At 60.7% G+C, this 22,087-nt stretch overlaps 1 protein-coding gene across 1 annotated transcript; it reads left to right on the top strand.

The window, feature by feature from the left end:
- The first annotated feature begins 558 nt into the window (after positions 1 to 558).
- Positions 559 to 18,968, top strand: DBH (dopamine beta-hydroxylase). Its single transcript, XM_021691551.1, has 12 exons — positions 559 to 876; positions 3,511 to 3,657; positions 5,358 to 5,615; positions 6,451 to 6,627; positions 7,291 to 7,393; positions 10,713 to 10,879; positions 13,376 to 13,519; positions 13,924 to 13,962; positions 14,586 to 14,645; positions 17,365 to 17,492; positions 17,790 to 17,949; positions 18,837 to 18,968. The coding sequence occupies exons 1-12, from the start codon at positions 559 to 561 to the stop codon at positions 18,966 to 18,968; spliced, it is 1,833 nt and encodes a 610-aa protein (XP_021547226.1).
- Positions 18,969 to 22,087: the final 3,119 nt, after the last annotated feature.

Here is a 22,087-nt window from a genome sequence, read left to right on the forward strand (position 1 = left end):
CGTCTTTTATTTTTAGTCTGAAATTGGTCCACCCTCCAGCCTCGTAGAAACGGCTCACTGGGCCAGGCCCCCAGCCGCGAAGTCTCCTTACTCCCTGGTCACCTCGGAAATAAGGCCTTGGAGCCTCAGTCTGAACGTCCGTGGACGGGGAGATGTCCATGCACAGGATTATCTGTCACCTGGGGCCCATCCTGCCAACCCCGTCGGGACAGGACCAGACAGCCTGCCTGCTGGTCAGCCCGGTCCCCAGCCGGAGGCATCTGGAAGGCCTTTTGGCTGCTAGGAGGGGCCCCACTCCCGACAGCTCTTTAGAGACGATTCGAGGGAAGCGAATCAGCCAGTCGGCTTCAATTCCCACTGATGATGCCCATGTGTCATTAGTGACAATTAGGAGAGCAAGGGAGGCAAAGGGTTTGCCCCAGGGCACAGGCTGCTGGGAGGGTCACCGAGACAATTGAATTCCCCACCAGACAAATGTGATTAGCAGTGCAGCCTGGGCCCACCCCCTGGAGGGCTGGGACATAAATGTCCCAGTGGGGCGGCCGAGCTCACGGAGCCATGCAGGTCCCCAGTCCCAGCATGCGCGAGGCGGCCTCCATGTATGGCACGGCGGTGGCTGTCTTCCTGGTCATCCTGGTGGCCGCACTGCAGAGCTCGGCACCCCCTGAGAGTCCCTTCCCCTACCGAATATCCCTGGACCCCGAGGGGTCCCTGGAGCTCTCCTGGAACATCAGCTACACGCAGGAGACCGTCTACTTCCAGCTCCTGGTGCAGGAGCTCAAGGCCGGGGTCCTGTTTGGGATGTCGGACCGTGGGGAGCTGGAGAACGCTGACCTGGTCGTGCTCTGGACCGACGGGGACAACGCCTATTGTGGGGTAAGTTTTTCCCCGCCACCCCCGTGCTCCTGACCTTGTCCCTACCCAGCCCCCACCCGACCTTCATCCTACACTCACTCCCCTTAACCCAGCAAAGGAAATTCTCCCGCCTCTCCGTTCCTCTTCCCTCTGATCATAGCAGAGTCCGTGTCCCAAGCTTGGGCGTCTCAGGGCTGCCCATCTGAAGACAAAATGGGAGATAGATGCCCACCATGGTCCCTGACCGCACACTCCAAAACAGAATGCAGAGCACCCAAGGAGCGCTGCTGCGCCCCAAGGACACACACATCACATAAATGAAGGTACTACACTGCCCCCACCTCGTGAGGGCGGACCCCATGTCTCCCCTCGGCGCCAACACCACCCAGCGCACCCTGCTGCACACCCCGCGCCCGTGGGCCTAGGGGTCGCACGTGGCTGAGCACCGCACCAGGCACGCACACCCACTGCCCAGGACACAGCATCTACGGACCTAGCTCGCACACGAGGGTGAAGTGAGCAGGTGCAGACACCCCGCCCCCCACCGGCCCAGGTGTGGAACAAACCTACCGAGCTGATCTGAAACAGGATGTGCTCTTGACTCCTTGCCTCCAAAATGTACCCCTCTTCTTCCTGGAAAGTGTGGAGGAAGGAGAGGTTTCCCTCCAAACCAGAGATAGAGAGGCTTTGGGGTGCTCTACAAGGTGAAGGGAGGTGCAGGTGGGCGGGGGCTGCCAGCCGCCGCGAGCCTGGGGCTGCCAGCTGCCCCAAATGGGCCTGGTCGCCAGGACCTCTACGGGGATGAAGCCCACCTCTCTCCCCAAAAACATACACAGGAGGGTTAAACTTTTTTTTTAAAGTCAGGAGGCACTTTGTTCATCTGTGAGGAGGGATTCTCTTACTTCACTTCAATGGGGGAACCTGTCGGAGCCGAGCTAGGAGTCCTGACTTGTGCAGCCAGCTCCTGGCCCCAGGACTTGGTTTCCTTATCTGAGGGATGGGGACAGTAATCCTCCTCCACATTTTTGGGTTGTTGTGAGTTCAGGGGAGTTGACGGCGGCTGATATTGCTGGAGCCCAGCGGTGCTCCATCCAGCCCCCACCACAGCTCAGCAGGGGCTGCTGGAGGCTGAGCCAGCGAGCTGGAGCCAAATGCTTGGGGCCGCCCAGGTAGGACAGGGTGGAGGTGCCGGGTGGGGGCCCAGATCTGGCTGCGCTATCTCCCCCACACAAGGATGCTCCGAGGCTCAGCGGGATCCCAGCCCAGAAAGACCTGGGACAGCCCCAGCTCTGAGCCATCAGCCATTCCCAGAGGAGTCCCTGGGCCCCTGAATCAGGAGTGCTAGCTCCTCTCGGGGCAGCTTTTCCTGGCTGCCAAGAGAGCCAGGGTGACTTCGCCCTCCCGCACGCTGCGAGATTAATTTGCACAACAAATTCCTGTGCAAACAAATGTCAGACTTGTTTTTCCTCCTTGAGCCGTATATTCAACAAATATATTCCAGATTTCCAGCTGAAGATCAAACTAACTTTCTGCCTCTGTTTAAAATTAGTCCTGCAAATGGGTAGTGTCCCTTAGCAGGAGCTTCGTGGTGGTGCTTTTCTCTAGGGGAAATTTTGCAAACTCTTTTGCAGGTTTCTTTCTTTCTCAAGGAAATGAAGAGAACATGCTTTAGGCCTGGGTACGGGGTTAAAAAGAATCCTAAGGCCAAGGGCTCGTGGTGCTCCTGAATGGGAACAGAGTCTTGTGGCGGGGGCCTGGGGGGGGGGGGTGGGGGTGGTTCTTCCCTCCTTCTGAGCATCCTCTGCAGGTGATTTCTTTCCCTACACTGGCCTGAAGGGCCCTGGACTGTTAGGCCTGACAGCCAGGTGCACAGGAGTAGGGGAGGGAGGGTGGTAGGGGCAGGACAGGGTTGGCCAGATCCACCACCTACTAACGTCCCGGCAAAATGCAGCAGGCCCACTTCCTCCCTGGGCCTCAGTTTACTCTCTCCAGGCAGAGCTAGGGCTAGGCGAGGGGAGCAAGAGGCCTGGGGCTCTGTTTAAGTGTTTAAGGTGGAGCTCACTCTCAGGGGTGCTCGAGGTCTGGGTGGGCACCGGGGAGAGAGAGCCACCTTAAACCCCCCAGCTGGTTTCTCCCTTGCTTCCCCCATCTGGCCCAGTCTCCATGTGTCCCCTTTCTATGGCTCCAGGTGCTGTCACGACCCCTCCCTCTGCAGACCAAGGGGAGCGGTATTTGTCCAAGGTACCCATTCCCCATCATGGCACCTTCTGGTTGCCCAGAGGTCTGGGAACGTGCTCCGGATGGCTTCTCGGTGCACACTGTCCTGGTACGCTGGGGTGTCCAGGGCCCAAGTCCCCATCCCAGCTCTGCCTTTCACCTGGGGTCTCAGAGATGTGTGGAGAGATGTCTGTCCTTACCCAGCCCTGGTGAATCCTGGTTGGCATTTGAGAGCCCTGCTTCAAGGAGCAGAGGAAGCGAGTGGGATTAGAGCTTGATTCTGCCATCTCCAGCCAGACCCAGAAAGTGGGAGTGACCCCCCCCCCCCGCGAACCCAGGAGCACTCCCCGGACCCACAGCCACACTGGGAGCAACCAACCTTGAGCTCCGGCCCTACTGCTTGGCCCTGGTGTTCAGGGTCAGAATTTGTCTCTGCAGGATGCCTGGAGTGACCAGTGGGGACAGATCCACCTGGATTCCCAGCAGGATTACCAGCTGCTGCAGGCGCAGAGGACACCAGAAGGCCTGTGTCTGCTCTTCAAGAGGCCCTTTGACACCTGTGACCCCAAGGATTATCTCATTGAGGTGGGTGGTGGCCCCATGTGCTCAGGAGATCGTGGAGTACCCCCACGACCTAGGGCAGCGCCCCTGGGCCCCGTTGTGCACAGAGAGAAAGCCAGGGAGGGACCTCAGAGGTGCTGGGTGAGGACAAGGGACCAGCTCTGCCATCAGCCTCTGGTCCCTTCAAGAAGTACTCCTGACTGACTCGTAGCCGAGATATTTCTAGATTCGGGTCTGAGGACAAGGGACCAGCTCTGCCATCAGCCTCTGGTCCCTTCAAGAAGTACTCCTGACTGACTCGTAGCCGAGATATTTCTAGATTCGGGTCCTGCCCCGAAGCCTCTCAAACTGGGACCACAATGATCTTGCTCCCAACTTTCTTTCCTTCTGGTCCCTCATCTTCAGGTGGAATTCTGGAAAGAGCCCAGGAGACCCGGTTTCACTAACTGTCTGGTTGCCAATGGGCTGCGAGGCTTGGGATAGGTCCTTCCCCCCTCCAGACCTCCTTGGTTGACATGTCTATAAAGTGCAGGAGAAGCAGGGTGACCTGCAAGGCCCTAGCAGCTCCGTCTAGGAGTTCAGAGCCACCGTGGATCCTAAAAACCCCATAGGCTTCTCGAGCTGCTCCAACACACCCATTAGGGAAAAACCACCCAGCTTGGCCTTGAAGACAAAATTCTTTTAATTTTCCAGCGCACTTTGACCTTGGTCACCGTGTGTAATCTTTCCAGTCTGGCAGTGATGGGCTGTCTGTGTGCCAGACAAGGAGATTGAGGCCAGACAGGGGAAGGACTGGCTCGGGGACCAACGGCAGCCCGTGGAGTCCTTACACTCCTGAGCCACCGTCCCCATGGACGAGGCAAGGAAGGAGAGGCAGAGGACCCTCTCCAAGGACTTTGCACGGGGTGCAGCCACGGCGTACGTGAGCTCAGCTCAGAGCCTCGGGGTGTGGGGGAGCCCACAGCCTGAGGCTCTGATATGTCCTTAGGTGAGAGCTGTCACAGGGGCCCCAGGTTTATGTAAACTCAGAGAGCAAAGGGGCTGCCCACCACGAATACAAACATACGCACGCATCCACTGGTGCCCAGAAAACACATCCATGTAGGCCCACATCCTACGTGTAGACACAGGCGGACATTCCTGGCAGCACGGTGGGGGAAAGCCAAGCCCAGACTCTCGCCTCCTTGGGTCTGTCTGTGACCTCTAGCACGGTGCCGACTAGAACTTTCTATGTCTGCACTGTCCGGCCTCAGTGGGACAGCACAACTCTCCAAGCTCATTGCGACTGTTGAGAAGCCCCAGTTTGGTGTTTTTCCCTTCACGGGGTTATTGACTTCTCACGCCAGGCTGTTCACTGGACTCGAGGAAATGACCCACACCTGATCCCCGGTGGCCCTGGGGGTGGTGGAGGGGACAGATATCTGAGGGGGGCCAGCCGGTCTGGCTCTCAGGCGGCCCAGCAGTGGCTGGCAGAATGGATGCTTAGCGAATGTGGATAGATCATATTTGCAAAGAAAACATGTATTTAATGCCTGGTGCAAGCTGTGGGCTGGGGGGTGATTAGCCGGGGACGGAATCTCAGCTGCATCCTCAAAGACGCCCTCCTTCACAGAGACAGGAGCCGGGCATGTCACCTGCCAGGTGAGGTGGCAGGGACCTAGCAGCGCCCGGTTACGGGAGCCCAGCTCTGGTGGGGCGGGGGGGTCTGCGTGTCTCGGCTGCAGGATGGCACCGTCCACCTGGTGTACGGGATCTTGGAGGAGCCTTTCGGGTCGCTGGAGGCCATCAACACGTCGGCGCTGCAGACTGGGCTGCAGAGGGTGCAGCTGCTAAAGCCCAACATCTCCGTCCCGGCCTTGCCCTCGGACATGCACTCCATGGAGATCCACACCCCGGACATCCTGATCCCCAGCCAGAAGACCACATACTGGTGCTACATCACCGAGCTTCCAGATGGCTTCTCCCGGCACCACATCGTCATGGTACCTGGGGGGGAGGCGGGTCCCAGGGCCCATCTCTGCTTCCTCCTGGGGCCTCAGGGCCCGCTGGGGAGACATCCTTGTCCTGGAAAGCCATTCATGGTTCATGAACCCCTTGCACCAGGGGTACCCCCATTGCCTGAACCCCAGGCACCCTGTCACCTGCTCAGCCCCCAGCCTCCCAGGGCACCTGTGCCCCCACTGCCCAGACTGGACCAAAGGACACTGATGTTTTGATTTCTGCGTCTTCCCCTGGGACTAGAAGGGCCTCTGTCTATCTGTCAGGTCACATCCCCCTTCATGAAAAGGCAGCTCAATTGCTCTAAACACCCACCCAGAGATACGATGTGAGGGCAACAGCTCTCTTCCTGGCCCTGGGGGACAGGGAGGCAGGGACCCCCTCCATCTCCACAGTGGTGCATGCTCAACACAGAAAGTGCAGCCCAGAGACATTGTGTGAGTGCCCAAAGTCACACAGGGGTGGCCAGCCTGGTCTACTGGCTCAGGCTTGGCCTCAGGGCAGCTTCTGTGTCCTTGTCCGGCCACGGCCACGCTTACACGAGGACACCTTCCTATCCCCACCTTATCGGGAAATGACTTGCAGCGATCCTCATGCCCTTCGCTCTGGAGCTCTTTGTGGGCTTCTGGCAGATTCTGCCTGGTTTCGGGTTGGTGGCTCCCCCTTCAAAGCCCCGGGCCCCAGAAGCGCCCCTGGAAATTGCTTCCCTTAACCCTCCCATTTTACAGATGGGCAAGTAGAGGCCCACGGCGGGGGGGCGCTGCTGGCGGGCAGGCAGGTGTCCGTGGCCCCAGGCTCAGTGCCCTCCCGCTCCCCCAGTACGAGCCCATTGTCACCAAGGGCAACGAAGCCCTGGTCCACCACATGGAGGTCTTCCAGTGCACCGCCCAGTTCGAGAGCTTCCCTCAGTTCAGCGGGCCCTGCGACTCCAAGATGAAGCCTGACCATCTCAATTACTGCCGCCACGTGCTAGCCGCCTGGGCGCTGGGTGCCAAGGTGCGGGCCCTGCGCCTCCCCGGAGCCGTGGGGGCCCCAACTCCTCCACCCTGTGTCCCCCCACCTCTGAGGGCCTCCGAGCAGGGGGCTCCAGAGGGCACTCGTGAGGCCACCGGAGAGGGCCCCACCCACATAACGCCACCCCCAGCTCCGTCTCTCTTCCAGCCCTCTTGGGCCACGAGGCTTTTTCCAGCCTTTGTGGCTGTTCTATAAAAATGCAAAATTTGAGCGTAGGTACTTGGTGAGTATTGATCTTGCTTCCCCACTGGACTTGGGGGTTTGTGCACAGGGTGCACCGTGTGGTCCTGGCGGGTGGGTGGCAGGTGCTGTGACCTCCGCGGGCTGCATCCACGGGGCTTCCACCAATGCAGAGGAGGGCGAGGCAGGGCCATGCGCAGGGCCTGGGGGGTAGGCTCGCCCCCGGGACACCAGCTCCCCCTACTCCCTGACCTCGAGTTGAATAGGATATCCAGGTGGGCTGGTAGTGAGCTGCCCATCAGCGGGAGAGCACCATTCTAATCCCGCTGCCCCGCCAACACCCGCCACCACAGCTCAGGCCCCAACAGCTGGGTGGGTTTGCCCCAAGCCCCGTCTGGGAGGAACCCCTTGTGAGACACCAGTTTGCATGTGTCTGATTCCTCACCCCCCACCCATCCCCCGCAGGCCTTTTACTACCCGGAGGAAGCAGGCCTTGCCTTTGGGGGCCCCGGGTCCTCCAGATATCTCCGTCTAGAAGTTCACTACCACAACCCGCTGAAGATCCAAGGTAGGGAGTTCTAAGCATGTGTTTCTACCCCCGCCTCTGTCCTCCCTTCGGAGTCCTCGGGCTCGGACATGCCCATTCTGGGAGGTGATTGGGGTGTCTGCCCAGCACTGGACTCCCCTCCCTGCAGTGCAGCCTCCTTACGACCCATGGAGGCAGGCACCCCTCTTACGCCTTTCCTTCTGTTCCTCTCCCGAGACTGTAGTGGGCTCCCTGGGGCAGGGCCCCGTCCGGCCGGCTCATCGTTGCACCCCACACGGTGGGGGTGCAGCACCCCCATCTTCCTCACAAGCACCCATTGCCAGGTACCACCCTCTGGAAAAGGGAGGCAGAGGCTTCTTGCATGCCCATCTGCAGATGAGGAAATTAAGGCCCAGGCTGAAGGGACTCCCACCGGGCCATGAAGTGAGTAGGTGGGGCCAGGAGGTCTGGGTCTAGGCCGGCGGGGACCTCGGTCACAGCTCTCTGGTGGCTGCACTGCACTTGAACCCGCAAGGTTGGTCGGACTCCAAAGCTGTAAGGAATCACTTAGATACCGGTTTGGTCGGAGTCCAAGTGGCCCACCTCCTCCCCACACCCCCTCCTTGCTCTGTAGTGGGGTCAACAGGTTCAAGGTCAGTGAAGAGAGGTCCCGGGCCGGAGTGCTGTGCCCTATTTCCCTGGAAGTCCCACTTCTCCGAGGCTGCTCAGACCAGTAGCTGCCTCTTGTCCCCAGCTGCCCCTCCCCAACAGGGTGGCTGCCGGCACCCAGGCACGATGTCTCTGCCGTCCCCACAACAGGCTGGGTCACAACAGGGCACCTGGAAGGACAGCAGGTGCAGGCCATCCAGAGCCCAGAACCCACCTTCTGACGGCCTGAGCCCTGGGAGGCACTGCCCCCGGGATTATTTTCAGGTCGAGGGAAGAGCCCTGGCTCAACTGGGGGCATTTCCGGCTGGGTGCTCCTCCCTGGCTTCTCAAAACACATCCCAGCAGAGCAAAGGCACGCTTGCATCTGAGCACGCGTCTGGGATTTTCTATGCACATGTTTTCGGGTCGGGGGTGGCAAACAGGCTTTGCTTGTGGGCTCCTCCAGTGGATCCTCCGCAGCCGCATGGGGCTCCCTGTCGGAGAGGCATCTGAGGCTGTCCGGGGCCCAGCGGGGTAGCACTGTCATTCGTTAGTGAGGTCTGCCCTGTGCAGCAGTGCTGCTGGATCACCCTGCACCTGCAGGCGGACAACGAGAGTCGATCTTTAGGATGGTGATGCCAGTTGTAACGGGGTCAGGAACTGAAACGTTTCGTCTGTAACACCAGCACCTTCCACCACATGCGGCCACATAACCCTCTCCCTCTCTCTCTTTAAAAGGACACTTACTTTCATTTGTGGAAGCGAGGAGAAGAAATAGCCTGAGAGATGAGAACGGGAGCTCCAGCCTGGGCCCCAGCCCGTCCCTCTTGAGCTGCGTGACCCTGACGGGGGTCCCCCTGGCCCCCCGCAGCTGTCCTGAGGCTGGGAGAGCTCCCACACACAGCTCCCAGCTGCATGTGGGCCCCAGGTTGTGCCCCGCCAATGGCTGCCAGCGATCTTTCTCCCGGCGGCATAACTAATATTTTCTGCCACCACTGGAATTACCTACAGCGTGCACAGAGAAGGGCATAAGTCAGCTGGGGCTTTAGCATGATGTGGGATTTATTGCTCATTTAAAACCTGAAAGCAAATGGATTTTTGAAAACTCCTTAACCGTCAGGGAGGTCTGTCTCTTCCTGATTATCTGGTTATATTTATGGATCCTTTGCCAAATATAAGGACGCTCTGTCACTTCACAAATCTGGAGATGGGCCGCTTGGCTATAAATATCAAAATGCCACAATTATTTCATTATTTAATCCCCATCTGAATTTTAACCAATTGCATTGCCTTTTTATTATTATCCTCTGATGTAACCGGCCCAGAGACACAGAGGCTGAGTTTGGATGTTGCAGGGCGGGTGGGGGGGGGGTGCGGGGGGGCTGGAGTAGGGAAGGGGGAGGCGGAGGCAAGAGGGGCGTTCTTGGCTCCACCTTAGGGCGAATGAGCAGGGAGACCGCCAGATCCCTGGCAACGCCCTGGGCTCAGATCGCAGCTCTGTCACTTTCCAGACCTGTGATCTTGGGCAGTCTTCAGCTCAGGCTGCGAGACTCAGTTTCCACATCTGTAAATTGGGGAGGATGATTCTTCAGTTGCATGGCCTCCCCTGCCCATATCCCAGCTCCCCTGTACATTCTGAGTGGTTGGGCCCGTGGGGCCAGGCCAGGGCTCTGCACTGAAGTACTCAGGGACTCGGCTGACCGATTCCAGGCAGGGGTAGAGCAGGGGGCTACTGGAGGCCACATGGTTATGTGGCCGTGCCTCTGGCTGCCAGCGTCCGTGACCTCTGGCCATCAGCTTCGTGTGACCACCAGGAGGCCTGCCCAGGGAGCTTATGGACTCTCCAATTAGCAAACCGCAAGAAGAGCCAGCAGGTGTGGCTGGACAGTGATGGGCAGAAGCACGGTGTTCTCCTTTGGAAGAGGCTCTTAACTTTGAACCAGAGAGGCCCAGAGAGGGACAGTGACTTGTCCGAGAGGGCACAGCACACTGCTGTTGACCAAGTGGAGTCTGGGCCCATGCACGAGCCAGGGGGTGGAACAGCGGACACCGGCCCTACTCCAGCGCTCCAGGCTCCTGCTCAATGCCCCGTGATGTCCTCAGATGCGTGCCCGGGGTGCGCCTTGATCTTGCAGGCGGTAATCAGAGGAGTAAAGTGGGAGGCAGCAAGAAGGATGCACCTTAGGTGCATCTTCAGCACACAGACACACGCGCTAGCCCACCTTGGCCAGGGTGCTGAGACTCCTCTATGAGACGGGGCAGCCGCCGTTACCTGCCCTCCTGTTTGCACAGACACCCCCACAGGTCGTCCTGCAGGTGGATTCCCCTTCAGATTCCTTTGCAAGTGGGAGGAACATGGAGCCTTTGCAAAGCCCAACTGAGGAACTGCCGGCCTCCCAGATATCCCAGATAACCTGCAGGCAGCTCAGGCCCACTGCCTGCCGTCGCTCGGTTTTAGTTACCCGCCTTTATCAAGACTTGCCAAAGCATCCGCTTAGTTTTCATAGAAACAATGGCTCTTTCTTTCCATGTGGGCGTGCCTGGCATAAACAGGTGTGGGAGCGAAGGCGGCTGGTTTCTGGTGTGGGCCGCAGGTGGGAGCAGGTGTGGGGGGCCGGCGTGGCTGAGGGGGGCTGGGGGTCTGCTGGAGCCAGAGCACTGGGGCGACCCGTGGGGGCAGCTACCCGCTCACCTCCGCCCCTCTTCCTCCCAGGCCGGCGCGACTCCTCAGGCATCCGCCTCCACTACACGGCCACGCTCCGGCGCTTCGATGCGGGGATCATGGAGCTGGGGCTGGTGTACACGCCTGTGATGGCCATCCCCCCGCAGGAGACGGCCTTCGTCCTTACCGGCTACTGCACGGACAAGTGCACCCAGCTGGTAAGCGGGGCAGGGCCTGGCACCTGCCGCTCCCTCGCCCCGGCTCCCGGGAGGAGGTCCTACGGGTGGTGAGCAAGGAAGGGCGGCTTCGTGGCTTTGGATCCCCCACCCTGCAGCTTCATCACGGCCCTCCCTCCCCTGTGTGTGCAAAGGAGCCTTTCTGTGGGCCTCCCGCCCCAGGGACAGCCTGGCTCCCACCTGGTCTACACCACGTGCCAGCCAGGGCTTCCTCGAGCTGCATTTGAAACTCTGCTTTCATTCTGTGAGTAAAATAGACGTGCATTCCCCACTCACAGTGCAGGCACTGCAGGGCCAGTTAGAGCCCCCCATCAGCTGCAGCACCCTCTCCCCTCCCCCTCAAACAGCCAGACGATAAATTGCTACATGCCCTTATATGTGGTGTCTGAGAGAGAACAAGCTGAATAGGAAACCTTTGTCCTGTAACTTGCCTTTTGGCGGCTACATGCCTGTGCCCAGCATGGTTTCACGGTGGACCTCACCAGGGCTGCGCTGCCGAGGCCAGGGGGCACCGTTCTCAGGACCGTGGGAACATAGGTGGGGTGCAGACCCTGGAGCAAACGCTCCCAAGGAGCAGCAGAGACTCCCCGGATTCTGCGCCCTCGGAGCTCCCCTGCCTCGCCCAGCCCCGCCTGTGTTCACCTCCCCCTGGTCGCCAGCGTGCAGACCTCCGCCAACTTTTCACCCATCACAAGAGGCTTCAGGGAACTCCTTGTACGCCAGGGACACGTTTTATCAGGTAGATTCCAGAAATTGCCATGCACAGAGGACATGAGCTTCAGTTTGAATAAATCTCACAAACGCCCTCCAGGCTGCCGTGATGAGGTGTGGAGTGGATGTGCCTCTCCAGTGAGTTGCTTCTCCACGTGGACTTGTGCTCCCCCTGGGCCCCTGAGCTTGCAGGCTTCCCACCTGCCCTCAAGCCAAAGAGAAACAGAGCTATTAGCCGTGCAGGAGAGGAGCTCCTTTGGTCTGAGACCAGCATCTGGTGCTCCTTCCCATGTCCCCAGAGCTCCCATCGGTGACGCCTCCTGCCACGTGAAAGGCTCTGTGGCGTGGGCCTGGAGCTGGGGGGTGGCCTACTCAGGACGCACCAGGGAAAGGGGCCCAGGATGCTATGAGCCCTGCCCTGGAGAACGCCTCTAGGCAGCCTGGGCGCACAGACCCGCCTTCTCTTGCAAGTCTCCAAATACTTTACTGTGAGGAAAGAAAAAGAACCCACCTTAGTCTTCTTCCCCTTCCAACAGTACGTTCTTCTTGAAAATTGCATCATGTGGACTACTCGTTGAAGGGGCTCCACGGAGTCTGGCCTTGCCTCTCCTTTAGCAGATCACCAAGGGGCGTAAATTCGGCAATCGAAAGGCTGGCGTGGTCGAGATATCCTTGTCGAAATGGACAAGCCAAGAAAAAGCATAGTGTTTGGGACCCCAGGCCGCAGGACGGCACATCGCTGTGCACTCATCAGACCCCCGCGTCTCTGGGCGAGCGGCCAGCCTCCAGGGTAGCGAAACCCAGGGCCCCGTGAGTCAGCAGAGGCTCCCAGGCCCCACGCCCAACGGTCACAGGTGTGGCCATACAGTTCCCCGGTCCTTAAATCATTGTAAGGGGGCCCGAAGTTTCCCTAATGCCGAGGGCAGGACAGTAGTGGGTGGAGGGCACGAGGGGGAAGGCATACAGAGAAATCAGCCCACGTGCAGGAAGCACCGCTGTCCGGGGTCGCTTGGTGACAGAGCCATGGCCCCGGGAGCTCCCTGAGCTGCCAACGCTGTGGACAGCACCTAGCAGGGCACGGTGCTGTGAGGTCAGGGAGGTGACAGGCGGTGAAGAACACGCTTCAAGTGTGTAATCCGCTTAGGAAATGTTCCGTCTCAACCAAATTCACCTGAAGTTCAGGAAAGTGGCCTCTCCCTAGAAGGTGAAGCAAGGCGTCTCGATGGGACGTGGTCAGTGCCACGGCTGTGAGACAGGGGAGGGTCCCCCGGGGGCTGTGCCGGTGACCCGAGTTCGTGCGGCAGGGCGGCCGAGGGCCTGCTTGCGTGGGCGCATGGCGGACGCTGGACGGAACAGCCTCACCCCAGACCTGAGCCTGCAGAGCAAGGAGGTCACACCGTGCTCGCCTTGATGGGCCCCTGCCGGGGGGGGCTCCCCTTAAAGTCTGTTGAGTAAATGGATAGTGGACTGAGCAGCCTTCAGGGGCTTCAGAGAGAAGGAAGCAGGCTGTCCACCCCCCACCCCGAGCCTCTGCTGCTTCGGAAGACCTGGGCGGTGACAATGACATCGCTCTGCAGGCAACTCATGCCCTGCTGCGTTTCCAGAAGGGGGCCTTAGCCGTCCAGGGAGAAAGATGAGGCCGGGCGATGCAGACTTTCTGCGGAAGCAAACTGGGCATTGTGTCCCACGGCCTGTGGTCAGGGCCGGCAGCCGGAGCCCGGGTCCCCCGCGTGCCAGGCCCTGACCCTGCCGTCCCCTGCCCTGCAGGCCCTGCCTCCCTCAGGGATCCACATCTTCGCCTCTCAGCTCCACACACACCTGACCGGGAGAAAGGTGGTCACCATGCTGGCCCGGGACGGCCGAGAGAGGGAGGTTGTGAACCGGGATGATCACTACAGCCCTCACTTCCAGGTAGGGGCCTGCTCAGGGCCTGGCTGGGGGCCTGTGGCATCTTCTCTCTCCCGCGGCCATAGGAACACCCCTATAGTGGGTTCCCTCTCCTGGGCCAGGCCCCGACACCCGAGAGCACACAGCGGCCAGCCCTTCTCTTTGGGAGATTCGATCCTGGGGAGGGACTCTGATGGTAGATTCTGGCATGCGGCTGATTGCAGAATTTAGGGGACCCAGGCAGTCCGATGGTAAGTCTGTCCTGGGTAACCACCTTCTTGTTCTCATCCCTTCCTGGCCGGAGGCCACACTTAGCCAGTCCTGGCTTCCCCCCGAGGGGCTGGGAGCACAGCCCCAGAGAGCCGGGGAGGACAGGGGGCTGGGGGCTGGGTCTGCAGCCGTCTGAAGTCTCCCCTCTGCCCACCCAGGAGATCCGCATGTTGAAGAAGATCGTGTCTGTGCACCCGGTGAGTGCCAGTCAAGAATGGGGAGGCCGGGAGGGCTGGGAGTGCCCCCCTAGAGGAGAGACAGAAGCGGATGGGGGATGGCAGAGGCCGCGGGAAGGTCTTCTAGAACCACGTGCACGCAGGGCAGGGTCTGGGGCCATCCTGCGGTAAGACTCACCAGGACGTCATAGAGAGGCCTCAGAGGAGACCTGAGCCGGCAGCACCCGGGGTGACCTGCGTCCTCCTGCCGGATCAGCCGGCCACAAACCCCGAGAGCTTCAGGGAGAGACAAGGGCATGGGGGTCGCTGGCGGGGCCCCGATCATGCAGAAGGGGACCCCTGGGTCAGGTAGGGGGTGGCCCAAGTTCACCCACGGGCTGTGACATGGCCGAAAGTCTGCACTACTGTGACCTGTGTACCTGATCAGGAGCCACAGAAGCCAACGGTAGTCAGTCCCCGGGGACACCCAGATTTTGACCCGCACCTGTGGGGGCCCAGAGGCCACCACGGGGTTCCTCAGTAATGGGCTGATGACCACGTGTGGTGGCATATGCAGTAGCTTGGTCAAACGTGGGACAGGCCCAGTGCACCTGTTACCCCAGGTGCGCAGGTGCTGATGAGCGTCTATTGGCTTGGATCCCCAGGGGGATGTGCTCATCACTTCCTGTACCTACAACACCGGAGACAGGAAGCTGGCCACTGTGGTAAGTCACCCTGACTTTTCCCTGCTGCCTACCTGTGGGATGTGTGAGGCCTGGGGTAGTGCGGGGAGGGGGGGGTCCCATTCGGGGCTTTCTATGCTTTCATGAGGACAAGTCTTAAGTCATCACCTCGAGCGTCGGTTGTCGGAGGGCAGGGGGTGCCCTGCCTCACTCATCCAGTAAACCGGCGGTTCTCAGGGTGTGGTCCCCGGGTGAGCAGCCGCAGCTCCCCCCGGGGAACTTGGTAGAAACACAAACTCACAGGCTCCACTCCAGACCTGGAGTCAGAATGTGGGTGGTGACACGTGGCATCTGTGGTTGAAGGAGCTCCCCACGTGACTCTGTAGTACACGTACCGGCACCTGTGTGCGGACGCGGGGGCGAGGGGCGCCTGGTCGATCCCTGTCTTCATGGAGCTCCATTAACCAGCGGGGCAGGCCACACCAGGGGCAGGCGACAAGCAGCACAGTGCCACAGGGGCCCGGGCCAGGAGGGAGGGTGGTCAGGTGCGGGCTGGGGGAGGTGAGTGAGTGCCCGGGCAAAGGGGAGGCTGCAGGAAGGCCCCGAGGACCCAGAACATCCTCAGACCTCCGGTACCAAGCCTGCAGACTGTGGATGGCAAAAGTAAGCAGGCTGCAGAAAATCCGTCTTCACACCATTCCCTCTGGGGCTTCTGGCAAAGAGCAGACCGTGTAGGTTGTGTGGCTGACTCTGCTCGGCAGGGATGTGACATGGTGCATTTGGGCTGCACTGTGGTAGCCCAGGAGGAGGGTCCATCCGGGAGACACTGTCCTCGAGGCTCGCTGTGCGGGCAGGTGGCCGGCGCACTCTGCAGAGTGAAAGGCTGTGCTGTTCGTAATGACGCGTGGTCGGCAGCACCAGCCCGGGCTGGCCTGGCAAACTGACCGCCAGCCAACAGAGGCTTGCTAATCGTCTCGTTCATCACCGAGGCCCCCAGTTATCCTGGGAACCATGACGTGCCCAGTGGAACAGACCTGGGGCTACAGCCCCCGGGACCCCAGTCGACCACACGGCACCCCACTTTTGGCGCTCATTCAGTCGTTTTTCCAATGGCTTTATCGAGATACAATCCATGTACCAAACAACTCACCCATTTCAAGTGTGCAGTACAGTGACTTTTTAGTCTGTGCGCAGGTGCGTGCAACCATCCGCATAGTCAAGTTTAGAACTGGCCATCCTTCCAAAGAAACCGTCCCCCCTTCGCCGCCCCCCCCCCCCCCCCCCAGCCCCTGGCAAGCACTGTCCCGCCCTCTGTCTCTGTGGGTTTGCCCATCCTGGACCTTCAGATACAGGGAGTCCTAGAATCTGTGCCCTCTCGTGACGGGCGTCTTGCTCTCAGCATCACGTCGTCAGGGTTCACCCCAGTTGTTACGAGTATTTCTTGTCTTTTCACGGCCAAGCGACATGCCAGTGTCTGGATGGACCACAGCCGTGGATCCATTCTCCAGTGATGAACATTTGAGTTGTTTCACCCCAGGCTTCAAGGTAGGAGTCTCTGTATTTTCACAGGTGACAGAAAAGGCTCAGAGAGGGAAGACACTTGCCGGAGATCACACAGCCGATAACAGGCGGAGCGGGGATTTAACGCAGGGCCGTGTGCCTGCAAGGCTCTTGCCATGCAGTTCCTCCCTCCCTCTGGATCTGGGGGGACCACTACTCTGCGCCCATGGGTGCAAACTCGGGGAGCAGGAGTGCTCTGCAGGCACACAGCCCTGGCCTAAACCCCGCACCCCCTTCCTCTATCTGGAGAGGGGCTCAGTCCACATAACAGCTCTGGAGTGGAGTGCTTCCTCAACGTGGCAGCTCACCCTGTCCGAGCTCAGGGACCCTCAAAGCCTTGCCGGGACCCCGTGAGGCAGGTGCCACCAGGACACAGTGAGGTGGAGCCACCAAGGGCCCTCAGCTAGCAGGCAACAGGGCTGGTCCAGGCGCCAAGAGCTCTGAGCTCTCTTGCCATAGGCAAGCCCCCCGGCCGGAGGGCAGCGTCTCCCCATTCTGGAGGTGAACCCACTGAGGCCGAGGGCAGGAGGGGGCAACTTGCCAGAAGGGTGAAGGGGACCCCCAGGCCCACCCCCGCCCAGCGCTACTTCTGCAAGGGCCCTGCTCCCTGTCCCACCTGCCTCCTCGAGGGAGACCGGTGGCCCGTCCCGGGATATCCAGGCCCCATGAGCACCCCAGTGTCTCAGACGCCAGGTTCTTCAGACCACGGCCCCAGCTGCCCTGCTGCCTCCTCTCAGGGGCCCCTGTGTCACTGGTGGGACTGAGGAGGGGGACGGCAGGGCCGCTCTCAACAGACAGACTGAGCTTCCCACAGTGTGACAACCCTCGCACCTGAGAGACAAGGGCCTTCGCAGCTACCGTCCCGGTCCCCAGGCTCTCCCTGGGTCCCCAGGGGACCCCTCCTCGGCCAAGGTGGGGAGGCTGTGTCCACACAGGCCTTGCCCCTTACCTTCCCTGGGACTCAGTTTCTGCATCCATAAAATGGGCACACTCATCCCCCTCTCTGCTCGCCCTGTAGTAGTTCTCCTCCTCACACGTGTTGCTGCCGGCTGACTTGTTGGTTCGTGCGTGGTCTGTCTTTCCTGCCGAGGGAGACGGAATTCCAGGGAGGCAGCACTCTGCTCACTGAGAACCCTCGGTGAATGAGCGCAGTGTGCACGCGCGAAGCGCGGGTCCTGACGGGCGCCTTCCCCTCCCGCAGGGGGGCTTCGGGATCCTGGAGGAGATGTGCGTCAACTACGTGCACTACTACCCCCAGACGCAGCTGGAGCTCTGCAAGAGCGCCGTGGACCCCGGCTTCCTGCAGAAGTACTTCCACCTGGTGAACAGGTGCCGGGCCATGGGAGTGTCCCCAAGCGTGGCACAGGGACCCCCATGCCCTTTTCCTGCTGAGCCTGCACTTGGCCCGACAAGCCCCCTCGGCCCAGCCCTGGAGCAGCCGTTCCCAGCCCGTCCAAGGCGACTCGAGAGAGGGAGTCTCTTAGCCATCGCGGGCGGGCGGGCAGGCAGAGCCCAGACGGCGTTCTGGCGGCAGCGGGGCTGGGGGGGGGGGGTCACCCCCCCCCCCCCCCCCCCCCCACCCCACTGGCCCCACCCCAGCCTGGGCTGTGTCTCCTTCCCCACCAGGTTCAATGAGGAGGAAGTGTGCACCTGCCCTCAGGCCTCTGTCCCCAAGCAGTTTGCTTCGGTTCCCTGGAACTCCTTCAGCCGGGACGTGCTCAGGGCCCTGTATGGCTTTGCTCCCATCTCCATGCACTGCAACAAGTCCTCGGCTGTCCGCTTCCAGGTACGCAAGCCCCGGGGGCTGCCCCTCTACTCCCGGGGCCCCGCCGAGGACCCCAGCGTGAGGCCGGCAAGGAAGCGCTCACTCTGAACACCTGGAGAAATCAGGGGGTGGCAGACAGGCCCCCAGACAGACAGACGGCCTGCAGAGGGAAGGACTGATAGCGCCGCCAGGCGGGGCGGCATCACACCCCAGGACTAATCTCGGTGGGTGGTGTGAGCAGGGGTGGGGGGTGGGCACCAGCAACTCCGCCAGAGCCTAAAAATAAAGGGCAGGGGGAGGGGCAGGTGAGAAGCCAAACAGTCTGAAGCTGTGGGCCGGCGGGTCTCTTTATCTGGGACCCGCGGGGATTCAAAGGCATCTCATTTATTCCGGATTGAGCGAGCACAAGCAAGCTGCTGGTGGAGGCTGGGCTGGTGCTGAGCAGGGTGGGGAAGGATCTGTAAGCCTGCAGGTCTGGGAGGCAGATTTCCTGCAGGCATTTGGGAGCGGAGTAATCGCCGAATCAAACATTCCCAGCACCGAGGGCAGGGCTAATGCTGGCTGGCGAGAAAGACTCGGTGTGGACATCTGATGTGGTTGTAAAAGTGGCATTTGGTGCAGCCTTGTTGGGGAGGAGGGGCTACGCACTCAACCTGCACCCAGGGCCTCTGATTGCTTCATCTGGGTGGGGATTGAAGTGAGGGACAGACAGGGAGTCGAGGGGGGGGCCGGGGGACTCCAGGTCAGGACCCCCAGGTAGCAACCGGAGGGGAGGAGCGTGAGTTCAGTTTGGGACAAGGTGAATTTGAGGGCAAGAACCCAAGAGGTCATGGGGGAAAGTGGCCGGGAAGGCAGTGCCCTGTCTCACCCCTCCAGCCTCAGTTTACCGCGTGGTCCTTTCTTTGCAGGGTGAATGGAATCGGCAGCCCCTGCCCGAGATCATCTCCAAGCTAGAAGAGCCCACCCCTCGGTGTCCAGCCAGCCGGGTTCAGAGCCCCACCAGACCCACTGTGGTCAGCATTGGTGGGAGCAAAAGTTGAGTGGGGGGGGCTGTCTCTCACTCCCCCATCCATGCTGTGGCCTTGGGCTCACACCAGCTCTGTGCACCCCCATTCCGTGAAGACCCTTGTTGGAACAGCTCTGCGTGCCCAGGATGAATGCCCCTGCCTGAGACCATGGCCCATTCTAGCGTTCGCCCCTCAAGGACCCCCTGCATGACTGAGAGGGTCCCGTGAGAGTTCCCTGTTGACCCACCCGGGCCTGGGGCAACCAATGCCTTCCCCACACCCACCTTGGGGGTCTAGTGTCCGGTGCGCCCTCCCACCCCCCCTTCACCCCCGGAAGTCCTGCCTGTCACGCTAGGACGGGAGCCATGCCTGGCCGTGGGGCAGACCCCCCAACCCGGCCCCCGCGTCCCCAGCCCCCTGTCGATGGCGATCTGTGTTGGTGTGCTGTGGGTACACGTGCTACTTAAACATTTCCCTGCAGAGTGGCTCATTTGTCACAGTGGGTGTCTTCTCTGCCACGTAGGCAAGACGGCCATTTAGCTAGTTAGGAATTTGCCTGCGGAGACTGCTCCCTTGCAGGGTAAATAGATATTTCCGCCCACCTAAAGGGAAAACGCTAACAACTCTCTCGCCACCACCGCAAGATGAGTCGGCAAAGACCCAGACAGGGATCCGGGTGCCAGCTCCTTGGGGGAAGTAGAATTATCAGCCCCAGGGTTGCTTTCCTTGGCGGCAGTGGAACAGGTGGGTAAGGGCCCGGGCTCCAGACTCAGGCCTGCGTGAGAAGTGCTGTGTTCCACCTCTTGCCGGAACATCCAGCTCCTTGACCCTCAGCTTTCTCATCCATCAAATGGGGCCGGTGCCCAGTGATGGCCGGCACAGGGTGGCGCTGCCCCCGTGGGAGAAAGCCTTGTCCGAGCCTCCTTTCCACGGCAGGCACTCTGCCCCGTGGCTGAGCTGGAACATGCCTCATGCTTCCCAGGTCAGCCTCCACCTTTGTCCCCTCTGAGCTGCCTCCCGTTTATGGCCAAGTTTGGCTCCTTGATGATTTCTGCAGGGAGTAACAGATGCGACTCTGTTCAGCCGGTTCAGCAAAAACGCTGCACAGCCTCCAGGGGAGTGAGAGGGTGATGGATGGGCCTCCCCGTCCTCCCCCCTCAGAAAACGTCCGCGAAGCGGCTGCCTCTTCTGAGAGCCACTTCATTATAGACGCGGACAAACTGGCCCAGACGCTCTGCACTGCGTCGTATAAATCATGGCTTCCCGCGCTGTAAGTCACAGGGTGTGATCGCTGTGAGATGCCAAGCCCTGACGGAGGCTGGAGAGCCGGCCGGCCCTCTGTCATCCTTATAGCTTCGGGTGACAGGTGGAGGAGAGGCCCCTCCCTGCAAGGGCAGGCCTCGGGAGAGCGGCCCGGAGCATGCCCAGCCTTGGGCCTTCGTCTTCAGGCCCAACCAGACCCCTGTCCTTTGACTGTGATGACTGCCAGCCAGGACAAGAGTCCTGGTCAGCCCAGGGCTGTGGGAGAGGGTGCCAGGGAGACAGACCCACAGGCCACAGTGGGCCAGCCTCGCACCCACTGAGCCCTTCCTGGCCACCATCACTTGGTTCCCAAGCCCCACCCCCCAAGGCACTTGCAGCCTTCCAGTCTCCCCAGAGGAGAAATGCTTCACCCAGGGTCCCCGGAGGATTAGTGGTGTTGGGGAATCACACCCAGTTCCAGAAACTTCCACCGCCCACATTACCAGCCCCCCCCCACACACACACACATTTCACTCACTCTCACCCTCTCAGGCTGGTCATCCTCTTCCCCGCCGGGAACAGCCGGTTGCGCTCCTCCTGCAGGGACCCCTGCCTGCATGCTGCCCCATCCCTGCTCCCGGGTCCCGCAGCCCCGCCCCACCTGGATGACTGCAGCCCTGTTCCTGTGCCAGCACGCCCAGCAGACCCACAGCACAGCTGTTCCTGCTCCCGTTGACAGAAAGGGAAACTGAGGCACACAGACCCCCAGTTAGGTGCCGTGGTCACCCAGAGGACTCAGCAAAGGCTTGTGGGAGAAACGCTTTATTACTGAAAACAGCGTGTCAGGGCGAGAGTGCGGCCTTGGCCAAGTCCCTCCAATGACTCTCGAGGCTCTTCTGAACAGCTGGGTGGTGGAAGAGCGAGGGTCTAGCAGCCTGCGCTCTCTTTCCTCTCTCTGCTGTGTGGCCCTGGGCGAGGTACTTTCCCTCTCTGGGCCTGTCTCCCTTGCTGCCCTTTGAGGGGCAGGGGCTGCCAGGGTAGATGGGACCCACCAGCTGTGAAGTGCCCTGAGTCCCGGGCTGAGGTGTGCTCACCCAGGATCAATGTTGGGAGGGTCTGGAGGTGGGGGCAGGGAGGTATCCTCAGTCCGCAGCCTCCAACCAGGGGTGTCTGCCTGGGCCCCTGGGTGCTGCCGGGCTGTGCTGTCTGGTGGCCATTAGCCTCATGTGGCCGTTCAAGCTTAATTTTCAGCGAATTAAAAGGATATAAAAGGAAACATTCAGGTTCTTGGTCACACCTGCCACATTCCAAACGCTCCGTGGCTACATGTGGCCGTGGCCTCTACCCGGCACAGACGTACAGCATTCATTTCCTCATCGCGGGGAGTCCATTGGGCTGCGCGGCGCCCGGGCTGTGGTCCCAAACAGCACCAGCCTCGCCGAGCTGCGCGGGGGCGGGAGGCCCAGGTAGCCGATGGGCCGCAGCGGGCCGGCTCTGGCTTGCTCTGCACAGAGCAGCTAGACCACCGCAGGGTGCCAGGATTTTCCACGGGGGCATTTCGGCAGGACCAGTCTCCACGGCTAAGGATCATCCTTCAGGCTATGGGAGGTTTGGCCTCTGGGCCCCCCACGCGCATCCTGCGCCAGGCGTCAGCAGCACATCGTGACCACTGGCTTCCAAATGCCCGGCACAGACAGGCACTGAACATTCTCTGCCCCTCTCCCCCGACCAGCTGCTAAAGGCTCTCTCAGTCCCGGCCCCCGCCCACCCATCCTGTCGTGCAGATGGAGAAACTGAGCCCCAGGGATCCCCGGGCCCTCCCACCTTTTCCACCGCAGCGAAAGACAAAGCTTCTCATTATTGCAGAGAACCCCCCTTTTCGTCCCCTCCAGCCCTGGTAACACGCACTG

Source organism: Neomonachus schauinslandi, chromosome 13 (genome assembly GCF_002201575.2).
Source record: "Neomonachus schauinslandi chromosome 13, ASM220157v2, whole genome shotgun sequence".
Taxonomy (NCBI): domain Eukaryota; kingdom Metazoa; phylum Chordata; class Mammalia; order Carnivora; family Phocidae; genus Neomonachus; species Neomonachus schauinslandi.